At 33.6% G+C, this 12700-nt stretch overlaps 1 protein-coding gene across 2 annotated transcripts in view; it reads right to left on the reverse strand.

Moving 5' to 3' along the window:
• Nucleotides 1-987: 987 nt before the first annotated feature.
• The window catches only part of LOC128230557 (sodium- and chloride-dependent glycine transporter 1-like), a 46685-nt gene continuing 34972 nt past the window's right edge, over nucleotides 988-12700 (reverse strand). For both annotated transcript variants that reach the window (XM_052942949.1, XM_052942950.1), the window contains 4 exons: nucleotides 12503-12602; nucleotides 8209-8315; nucleotides 7675-7851; nucleotides 988-7261 (listed from right to left, as the gene is read on the reverse strand). In XM_052942949.1, coding sequence (XP_052798909.1) covers nucleotides 7112-7261; nucleotides 7675-7851; nucleotides 8209-8315; nucleotides 12503-12602 — 534 coding nt within the window. In that variant the 3' untranslated portion in view covers nucleotides 988-7111. The remainder of the gene's footprint in view (nucleotides 7262-7674; nucleotides 7852-8208; nucleotides 8316-12502; nucleotides 12603-12700) is intronic.

The following is a 12700-nucleotide window of genomic DNA, read 5'->3' on the forward strand; positions in this document are numbered from 1 at the left end:
GATCAAACACTGACCTTTGATGTATGCATGTGGATCTTGCATACGACACACAATCTTTATATGCCAAACACATGTGCCAAGTTTTTGTTGTAAATCTGTCATATACAAGACAAAATTACAGCCCGGTTATGACATCTATGTGTATATATGCAGCATTTCATAATAATATAAAGCAAGGAATATGTCCTCTTGGCATGTCGAACACATGTGGCAAGTTATTTTAAAATATGTCCATACAAGAGAAAGTTACAGCCCGGACACGACAACCTATAATCTATGTCCTTATAATTTGCAGCACTCCATTGTGAATAACATTAAGTGTCACATTGACCTTAGAGATAGGGACACAGGTCTTGCACACGACACGTCGTCTTGGTATGTCGAACACATTTGGCAAGTTATTTCATAATATATCCATACAAGAGAAAGTTACAGCCCGGACACGACAACCTATACTCTATGTCCTTATATGCAGCACTCCATTGTGAATAAACACCTAAGTGTGACCTTGACCTTAGAGGTAAGGACACGGGTCTTGCACCCGACACATCGTCTTGGTATGTGGAACACATATGGCAAGTTATTTTAAAATATGTCCATACAAGAGAAAGTTACAGCTCGGACACGACAACCTATACTCTGTCCTTGTATGCAGCATTCCTTTGTGAATAAACACCTAAGTGTGACCTTGACCTTGGAGGTAGGGACACGGGTCTTGCACGCGATACGTCGTCTTGGTATGTCGAATACAAGTGGCAAGTTATTTTAAAATCTGTCCATTCAAGGGAAAGTTATCGCCCGGACACGAGTTATTGAGCCGGACACACGGACGGACAGTGCTGTTTTAATATGCCCAGGGGGCATAATAACCTAAATCAATTTACACTTGAATGAGCTATCGCCAGAATACAGTAAATACCAACAGACCATTTCTATATACAGGTCCTTTAAGATGTATTGTATGGGGGTGTAACAACAACAACAAAGAAGTTTTCACATTTTATTGGGAGGATATATTACAGAGCGCAATGCAAGGTGAGGATGGGGTCAAATCTCAACCCCTAGACCTGTTATAATCATGGTGGTAAAATAGTTTCTTCATTAAATTTTCATACAACGTGCATTAAAGCTTCAGAACTGTGCATATAACTACAATCGAGTTCATTTGGTAGATATAGCTAAGCAAACATGCAGCCATTTTCTTACCGATTTAAAGAATTCATGCAAAGATATGTCACTGGCAATAAGAGAAACAATCATCTCGTTTGATAAATGAATGTCAAACCAACAACTGCATATAACATGAATGCATTGCCATACTTATGAGCACATGACAAAGAAATGGAAGTGAAGCAGATGTAATAGCATTTCATTACAAGAGCAGCTAGAACCACTTCACTCCACCATGTACAATCTGGCTCAATCTTGTGTAGCATGTGCACAGTTCTGATGACGAGGGTGTATCTACATACAAAAATCTCCTGTGCAGACAATCCCTCTCGTCATTGAAAGCCGGAAAAAAATAAAGTGTAAGGAGCGGCTGAATACTTTTTCAACCCTTTGTGAACAGGATATTAGTATTGGCTTGGGCTTACTATTTCAGCATATTATCAACTGAAAGCAATTAACAAGACACCTGACATAATCAATTTTCATTGACAATTATTTTTCCTGGTACTAAATGCTTCAAAACCTTGGACAAATGGCCACATAATATATAAAGTGTGTCTGCTAAACAAATATTGATCATCATTTTACCTCTACCAAAATGTTTAATTTAAAATACTTGAATTAATAAACCATAACATTTTAATTCAAGGCAACCTAGAATACTCTTGCCTACTTTTGTTAGCCCACGCCACAAATGTCCTGTCACATAGGAATACATTAGCAGGTACTAGAGGGGAAAGATATACAACAAGAATATATAATGGCACAAGACTGCAACTTTCAGTACTTTGATTTTGCTGTTATAGACTTTTTATAATTCTACCTGATGTTTGAAATAGGATCTCCCTGTTTCTATTGACAAGTCCATAGCATAAAAGTGGCATCATTATTCCAATGTTTGCTTAGTATTTGTAATCAAAATACTTGGTAAAAATATACCATTCATATGAACATTAATAATTTGCATAAATATGTATGTAACAAAATTAAAAAAAAAAACACTAAATTTTTGGTTCATAAAATCCTTCATCCAGGTGATTTCAAATAATAAGACTTTTAAATAAAGTGCATTTCAATTGCATTCTCATGCCAGGACAAACTATAAGCTACATGATACATGTGAGAGAATATATACATTATTACAAAGTTGTATGTATACACTTGACAAAAAATGGCTAACTTCATATGGGAAAAGGACTAAAGGGATGAAAATAAACAATATTTCTGATTATCATAGAATTATATAAAACACATTTTGTTTTTGTTTTCATTTTCTCTTGCTGAGGTAAGGAACTGCAAGTTTATGAATGTCTGAAGAGTTTACACCTGGTTGTGTTTGAGATTCTTTGCGTTACCCTCAACCAAATAAAGCATGGATATCTTGTACATTGATAATTACAATATCTGGTAAATGCGGAAATAAAATATTTACAATTCAGATCAAACCTGATAGCCACAGCACTCTTTGAAATTCTACACCAGTAACCAACTACATAAACAACATCTTCAAATAATATTATAGCAGTCAACTCAATGCATATGGTATAATACTAGTAATTTGAATTTAAGATGTACGTGTCATAGACTACATGTAATGAAAATCAATGCTGCTTATATTCAGATATTTCAGGTTTGAAAGTTCAATGGATACAAATATGTCATGAAATACACTTCACAGCAAAAGTTCTAAACAAATCAAAATAAATCATAAAGCTATACAGTTAACAAAGACTCTAAAATGTTAGGTAATTGACCAACATGGGTGTTAACAATGCCACAAAAATGTGTGTGTATATAAATTGCTTGCTGGAATCTTAAAGGAAAAAACTGCCTGGTGCGAAATCGATTTGCTGAATGGCCATGATCGGATACTCATTTCCGCCAATTTCAACACCATAGTTATGATGATAGCTTTAAAAAATTGTACAGTGCCACCTGACTGTGGTTGAGGAAATTCTGCATACATTTTGGTGGCTATTAATAAATCATGTGCCAAAAAGGGCTTTTACAACAATACCCAAGATAAACATCAATATATGAATAGCTTATCATTATTTTTTGCTGACTGTGTCAAAATCATTTGGGACAGATATCCATAGAACTTGTATATTAAAATGTAGCATTATTGATGTGCAGATGAATCAATCATGGTTAAAGATGGTGTCATATTTGCATATATGTATGAGGAAATGATTGATGTAACCAGGTAGCTGTTGAAATGCCCAATTGAGCAGTTTGTTTTCTTTTATTGCTTGTAAGTCAGTACAAGACCATGAGTAGGATATATAATACACAAAATAATTAAATAGATTAATGTACAAGAAACTTCAGGTATTCTAACAGTTGATAATTGTTAATTCCGAAAAATAGCCCAAGATCTGTTTGGCCAAAAGCAGGGTAAAGGGCTTAAGACCCAATTGAAATGCTTTCCAAATTCATTTCAAGGTTCTTCCTACTGTTTTGATGCAAATGTTCGAGCAAAAAAAATAAATTATTTACAAATGTGCAATAGACTTACAGTAATTTAAAGCTCTCAATCTCAATGACAGGATTAATCCCAAATTAGAACCACTATGGTTTCCATATTGTTGTAATCATACTGCATTCTGTCACAACTTTTGAGCAATCTACCATTTCACATTTTTACATGTTTCCCACATTTAAGTGCATTCTGATTCATAATTATACACACAAACAAACATATTAATGTACATCAATAAGCCATGATGATCAAAATACAATATGTAATGTTATATTTATGTCATGCAATATTTAATGTCCAAAACAATGTGAAAAATGTATATAAAACAAGTGTCTTACTGTAATAAACTATTTACCCAAATAATGTTATTAATCAATGGTTCTCGAGTATGAATGAATGTTAGCAAGATATGATTTCACATACACAAGACGAACATTCCAATATATATAATTAGATATAGCTACCCAAGGAGGGCCATAATATTATTGTCAACAAAAACAAATTACCCTAAAAAGCAAGCAAATTCCACAAATTAATAAATTCAATCTGCATTCATTCATTGCATTTACCTAAACTTGGTCTAAACTTATAGGGTTTGTTTAATTAAGAAATCTATTTTTGTAAATCACTCCAACATAAGAAAGCACACCTAGAATTTGAGACGAAACTGCCCTCAAACTTTGTATAAATGAATTGCCTCTAATTAAACTGAATACAATGCATAGGCAAGGGATTTGTTAATATTGACAATATTTTTTGAAAGCTAGAAAAAATAAAAATAAAGTAAATATGAAAAAGATAAGAATTAAATATTACATACTTCTGAACACTGGTGTTCAACAGATAACAATTAATTGTCATACCATACTTCTGAACAGTGGTGTTCAACAGAAAACAATTAATTGTCATAACATACTTCTGAACACTAGTGTTCAACAGACAACAATTAATTGTCAGTCAAGATTAACCTCATAGCACACTTTTTCAGAAATTACTATCCAGATAGTTCAAATAAATTAAGTAAGTTTTAAACAATAACGATAATAAAATTCCCGATGTACATATTTCCATTGAACAAGGCCATGGTAAAAATATATATTGAAATAAATGAAGGAAATGAGTATGCTTTCGAATAAAAATTATGCTATGAAATGATCTATAATAAAAACAGTTGATACACAATAACTCGATGCAAGTAAACATGTATTTACAAATAAAATATACACTGATCAGATCCGTGAAACTTGTACAACTAAAATATTTGTTAAAAGTAAAATTCAGATCAATAAAAATAAAATAAACAAGGCTTTTGTAGGTTTTGTTCAAAACACCGGCTTCCATTTCTTTTATAGCTACCATTTTTGTATATATTTTTGTACTCATGATATTTTTCACATTTTGTAACCATGTAAATTGAGCTGTGCATGAAGTAAATGTTAGCTAAAATACTTAAGTCTCGGGGACAACCCCTGATATTTGTCCAATTCACAAATGGGTTCTTATGCATATTCAAACGCCTGCAATATAACGAGAAACTAACAAATAGGTAAAATGTCTAATAAAAAGACATGGTAGTAGCACAGTAAGGCTTTAACAAACAATGTAAACATTTAGTGTATATTAAACAATCAACAAGGAAAACTGTGACAACAACAGTAAAAATTGAAATCTTGATCTGAGTTCAGCACTTACGAATTAAGATAAAATATGTATATCTTACAATATATATATAATTAAATGTAAAGGTATGAGTTCATGAGATTCTATACACAAAAAAGTGATTTAAAATGGGAGAATAAATTACAGGACATTGGTAAAATGTCACACAAATTAGTAACTTCCGTCTGAAAGAGTGATGTTTTGTGCATAATGTTTTAAAAATCTAGTATATTTTGGTATTTAATTCATAAAGATTACATTTTTCTGCAATATTGAAACAAAAAATGTAATATTTTATCACAAAAATACTGTTTTTATGAAACAAAGTTTCATTTATTTTATTGACTGTAGCACTCTTTGTAGACAAGTAAATTAAAGTAAAATTTAATTATAATTACAAAAAAATCTCAGAAATAAAACACATAAAACAACTTAACATAAACGCTTGAGCACTTCATTTGACTTAATAAAACAAAGCAAATAACATACTTCATCATAAAAATTCGTTTTCTGAGCACACATTTTATAATTAGCACGTTAGAAATGTAAACTGGATACACATTAACAAAGTCTCTGTCAAATCAAGCTATAACAGTTCTTAATGCATTAAAAGTATATAGTCTCAACATTATTATATTTATGATGAGAGAGCTGTATGAATTTCATAATTCAACTATTGTAAATAATACAGCCTTCCAAAATATGAAAACCTTCTTTTACAATCCATTACACTCAACATTCTTATTCTCAAAATATTTCAGGCAGGAATATAGCAAAGAAGAAACAGCATTAGAAACATTGTCAACAATCAATCAGTCCCCTGCAGGGGCTAAGCCAGACCATTTTGCATATTAAGTATAGTTTCCTGAACCAAGAGCCTTACCCCATTAATTCACCAGTCTTTTCTTTTTTGTGATTTTTTTCATAATTGTTCTTTCATTTTAACGTAACACACACAATAACTTATGTATTGCTAGCTTCGCCCCTGCCCTTATAAATGTTTATGTTTAATTAAAGCCTTTCATCCATTCCAATTATTCTTATAATAATATACCATCATTCGACTAGAACACCATGAGACAAATTGATAGTTCAATGTCTTAATTTCTCTAGTTTTTATTTTTGTCATCTATGCCTTATACTTGGCCGAAAGCAATGATCATACAGTTATGATCTTGTATTTTGGGAAAGTATAATCATTATTTTAAAGGTCCTGTTAACTTTTCAAAAATAAACTTCATTTTATTGCCTTCTAAGGAAACAAACCACAATACCTGTTCTCAGAGTTCATTTGAAATGTAATGCAATGTTTCTTTAAACATGAAAATCTTGGTCACAACACTTGGTCACAAAAACCAACATAATTTATTTGTCATTTTCAAATCAAAGGTCTTAACAAGACATTAATATTTCTTCAATAACAATTAACATCAACACAATTTGAGGTAAATTGCTGTTACTATAGCCAATTACTTTAAGGTAAAATGCTTTTGTAGGTAAAATGCTTTTGTTATCAACCCAAGTTTAACTTAATCATTATACCTCTTAAGTTTAACTTAATCATTATACCTCTTAAGTTTAACTTAATCATAATACCTCTTAACAGCACTGCGGAAACAATGCATTTCATTTACACCAACAATATTACATTCTTAATTCTTTCAGCTAAATCTTTCAATTTCATATTTTTTTCAACACCATGATTCTGATTGTCTCCCTTGAAACTGTTTCAAGCCGTCACTCCTGCTACTAATGCTGGTATCTTGTAAGGCTACTTCTGTGGTAAGCCATCACTGCCTATTAAATTCTAGTTACACTATCGTTACTACTAAAGTTTGGGTTTTCTATATTCTTGGCCTGCCCATTGCCCTGGATATCCGTCAAATCAAACTTGGGAATTTTGTGGCATGGACCCCACTCTGGGGCTGGCTTCAGCAGAAACTTCACTTTCTGAAATAGGAAATATTATACACATTTATTATGAATTATGAGTTTGTTACTGACCAGCCACAATTGCTGTTTTGGAAAACAAGCAGATACAACAGTTTGCCAGTAGCTTAGTAAATGCTGGAAGGTAGACCTGCCACATCCAGTTCAAAGGGTCAGCAAGAAAAGTAACTAGGTGGGCCGACACTAATATATTCAAGTGCTTGCTCAGAACCAATGCCTTTAAATAATTTGCATGTACTTACATGTACCAAGTCATCAAAAAATGGACAAATGCAAAACAGAATTTAAAAAAAAAACATGTAGATGTAGCTTTTTTAGTCAATACATATTTTTTGGGTGTTAAGTAGACATCCATGTCATTGTATTCTTACCTGTAATACAGTCATATTTCATCCATGTCATTGTATTCTTACCTGTAATACAGTCATATTTGGCGCGTCAAGCTGTCTGACCTTCCAGATCATAGAGCCGACAATCCATGCGAGCGGGAAAAGGGCGAGTAGCCACCCAAGACCGTCAGCCCAGGCAGGGTAGTAGTACTCATCATACTTGATTGGTTTGTACTGGATGATGTTGAAGATGAACACAAACTGCAAGAGAATAGTTATATAATAGAAGGCAACAAGGGTTCAACCACTGGCCAAACAATAGCTCTGCAATAATACAATATTTTACTCATAAACTATATCTAAGTTGAACAAGAGCACAGGGTTTAATTCCTCTCTTTTAGTTTGCCAAGGATGCTAACAATAGCCATAGCATTGCTATGCATGTGTGTATTTAAATGGTAACATGTGTACAAGGTTTCATGTGAATATTGTGAGCAGTAACAGACAATGGTTAACATTTTTGAAGGACACCGAGGCTATAACATTACGTCAACTTTTTCCCAAAACAGACAAGCTATGAAAATAAAGGATTTCAAAACCAAGCCAACATTTACTCACAGCAAGTGTTAGCGGTGAAAGGTACTGCCAGAAAAGTTTGAAGAACCAGCGCCAACGTCTCATGTCTCCGATCATCATCTCAATGTCCTGTAAAAATCGTTCTGTACCTGGAATATACACAGGAGAATTACGCTTGAGCAACAGACAGTGGCTGATGATAGTACCTTATAGAATGGTTATGGTGATGGAAAGATTTGATCCTCTCGTGCACTTATGTTTGTAAGATCTTTATGGAACTTTTTAGAGCATTGAACAGCTTTAAAATAATCATGAAAGTAAAATAATAACATAACAAGAGCTGTCACAGTATGTGACGAATGCCCCCGAATGTGACATTCACCTATGAACAAGGTCAGTACATGAAAAGTTAAAGATCAAACAAATACATATGGCAAGTTATTTTAAATTGCCTCTGAACATAAAAAAATACCACCCATAATTGACAACCTACATTCTTATGTCCTTATATTCAGCATTCCATTGTGAATAAACACAAAGTGTATCTTTCACCTTAGAGGTAGGGACATGGGTCTTGTACGTGACACGTCGTCTTGGTATGTCGAACACATGTGGCAAGTAATTTTAAAATCTGCCCATAAAAGAAAAAGTTACAGCCCGGACATAACAACCAATACTCTGTATCCTTATATGCAGCACTCCATTGGGAATAAACACCTAAGTGTGACCTTGACCTTAGAGGAAGGGACACAGTTCTTGCATGCGACACGTTGTCTTGGTATGTCGAACACATGTGGCAAGTTATTTTAAATTCTGTCCATACAAGAGAAAGTTACAGCCCGGACACGACAACCTATACTCTATGTCCTTATATGCAGCATTCCATTGTGAATAATCACTAAGTGTGACCTTGACCTTAGAGGTAGGGACACGGGTCTTGCACCCGACACATCGTCTTGGTAATTCAAACACATGTGCCAAGTTATTTTATAATCTGTCCATACAAGGGAAAGTTACAGCCCGGACATGACAATCTATACTCTATGTCGTTATATGCAGCATTCCATTGTGAATAAACATTTAAGTGTGACCTTGAACTAAGAAATAGGGACAAGGATCTTGCACGCGACACGTCGTCTTGGTATGCCGAACACATGTGGCAAGTTATTTTAAAATCTGTCCATACAAGAAAAAGTTACAGCCCTGACACGACAATCTATACTCTATGTCATTATATGCAGCATTCCATTGTGAATAAACACCTAAGTGTGACCTTGACCTTAGAGGTAGGGACACGGTTCTTGCATGCGACACGTTGTCTTGGTATGTTGAACACATGTGGCAAGTTATCTTAAAATCTGTCCATACAAGGGAAAGTTACAGCCCCGGACACGATAACCTATACTCTATGTCGGTTTTTTTAGAATATTTGTTTTGTTCATTGAATAAACTGAAAAGTGTGAGCATGTTAGTTTATAACTTAAAACAAAAAGATACCTGTGATAAAATGTTTGTAATAGTGTTAGTTAGTATAGCACATTAATATTTTTGAGGCAAATGGTCATAGTTTTTAAGCTTCCTTATAGTGAGAAATGCAGGTCCCATGTCAAAACTGACCATACTTTCCCTTAGATACATTCACAAATATTGTAAGTTTCTATCTTACAACAATAATGTTTTTTACGTTTTATAATGTGTTTTTTATGATATATTAACAAGAATAACTGAAGTAAAAGGGGTTAATAAAAATGCGTTATGGCAGTTACTCTGTCGGTCAAGATAACGGCCATTTTTGTTGTGTTTGTTAATAATATATAATTTTGTCGGCTATATCGCCTGTCGGTCAATTCCGTAACGTCCGTTCATTTCGTTCTATCGAGGAAAGTAGAACAGTGCCCGCGCGTTTATTACCCTGTATTGTATCCTCATGGACACCGTTTGCGTACTACGTCATCGAAAATTGCATAGCTACCACGAGGAGGACATTTGCGAGAGAAACCGTGAGTCGGTCAAACATTTTGCTTGATTTCATGATCATAACTGGCGTGACACGTACCCGTTTTAGTGGAATTTTAAGTTATAAATATTATCTGATGCATAGGTATTGCTTGTGCCTTACTTAAATTCCCATTGTAATCAGAAATTCTACGTTTTAATCAGAGCATGACCACGACATTTAACCAATCATAAACGCCTGTTATTATTTGACAGAATTTTTCGTTCCGGAAGTTACGCTTGACTCGATCGTCTGAAACCAAAATGTCAAACGTTACTTCCGAATATGTTTTTTTAATAAAAAAAACAGTTTGTAAGTTTTTAATGTTATCGGATGCACAGGTATTCTGTGTGTATTAAATAAATTTCAACTGTTGATAGAAAATATACGTTATTCAGAGTAAAACCACCAAATTTCACCAAATATAAACGTCTGTTATTATTTGACAGAATGTGTGTTTCCGGATGTTATGCTTGACTCGATTTTGTGAAACAAAAATGTCAAAAGTAACTTCCGATTAATTCTTTAATTAATAAACCAGTTGTAACGTTATTTTGACACTATTATTTTCATTAGATGCTTTTTACAGTTAAGCGTGTAGTGCTTAAATGAGAATCTCATAATTTCATAGTGACGGACGTTATTTTTTCCATTTATCTGATATAGAGCCAGCATTCCATTGTGAATAAACACTAAGTGTGACCTTGACCTAAGAAATAGGGACACGGATCTTGCACGCCACACGTCGTCTTGGTATGCCGAACACATGTGCCAAGTTATTTTAAAATCTGTCCATACAAAGGAAAGTTACAGCCCGGACACAACAACCTATACTCTATGTCCTTATATGCAGCATTCCATATGGCGAACACATGTGGCAAGTTATTTAAAAATCTGTCCATAATATTCTGAGTTATTGAGTCGGACGGACGGACGGTGCGATTTTAATATGCCCCCGAAGGTGAAGAAGTCTTCTAACTATTATCTTTCAAATAGTGGAAACTGGAATATAAATATTTGCAAATCTTTAGATTAACAGTCCATATAAACAAACAATTGCTTGCGAGACAACATGTTCCGAAATCTCCAACATTCTACAGAATGATAACAGATCAATCTAGCATACAAGACAATCTAATTTATACAGAAATTTGCCATCCAGTAATGAAGCCTTCTTCATGTCATGAAGATATCAAAACATGGAATTTGATGTTGCTTGATTTCATAAAAAATGGTTTAAGAATTCCTGAGAAGTACAAGATATTTTAAGACAAACAGATTTGAAAAATGATCAATAAGATAATGCTGAGAAAAAAACTATTAAAAGCATAAAATGGAGAAGATGACTTCAAAATGATAAAATTGCAATGAGTGACAATATTTAATAACAGGAGTGCTAATAGCTGATAATTGTCAATGCTGAAAAATAGCCTGGGTTCTGTTTGAAATGCAGGGTTTCATGCCCAAAGCAGGGCAAAGGGACTTACAACCCTTTTGTAATTGTTTCTAAAGTCATTTATATTCATTTCAAGTTATTTTGGATGCAAATGTCGGAGCAAAAAACAATTTTTACAACTTAACAACAGCCTGAAGTTTTAAAGCTCTTGATTAACCTAAAGAACCCCTGAAAGAAGTATTTTCAATTATTACTTTCATGCTGATTGAATAAGTTTTTATATTGACTTTTTATTCATTTTAATACAACTGTATGGGTCATACTGTCATAGAATAAATAAAGCTACAAAGTAACTTTAAACAAAAACAATTGAACAATTGGCTCTCAATTAACACTGTGACATATTTGACTGTAAAAGCAAAGGGTAACATTCATGATACAAAGGTTTGGCATAACATTCATCTCTGACATGGATAACATTAAAAGCCATGTAAACATTTATGGTATGTCTCCTGCAACATGCATACCAGACATGAATTCTAACATTTAAATGCACGACACAAACACAGGTGTTTTTTCTTTGGTTTACAAAGTTCTTTCTATGCAGGAATATATACTTGATTTAAGTATGGGTTGGAAATTTATATGTGAAATGATTTACCACTCTATGACTGAAATAAAATAGGAACAGAAACATATTAAGTCAAGAAATTAAGGATGCTCGACGTATTATGTGCAAAAAATGCTCAACTGGTCTTTTGGACTTGAGCTGATTTAAACTAAAGCAATAATGTCCACATTTTAAGGACAAAGCCACTTTAAAGAAATAACATATTCACATCAAATCATGCATTACTTATTATTTTGTATGGGTTAGTCTAACACATCAAACATGAGGTTGTCACTGACACTCCACTGTTTTCCTTGTTTGTGGTAAAACTTACCATAGATCCATCCAAAGAGGCAGCTCTCTGTTGCAGCCATAACAAACACGGACCAACTTGATACATAGGAGTCCATCAACTGTAGCACAAAGATACCCCCCTGAAAACAAAACATGTCTTGATGGGTAGAAATGCATCATAAGTCATACAAATGTAAATAGCTTTAAGGAGCACTTGGTGTGCAAATGAATTGGTTTT

Source organism: Mya arenaria, chromosome 4, assembly GCF_026914265.1.
Source record: "Mya arenaria isolate MELC-2E11 chromosome 4, ASM2691426v1".
In the NCBI taxonomy this organism is placed as follows: domain Eukaryota; kingdom Metazoa; phylum Mollusca; class Bivalvia; order Myida; family Myidae; genus Mya; species Mya arenaria.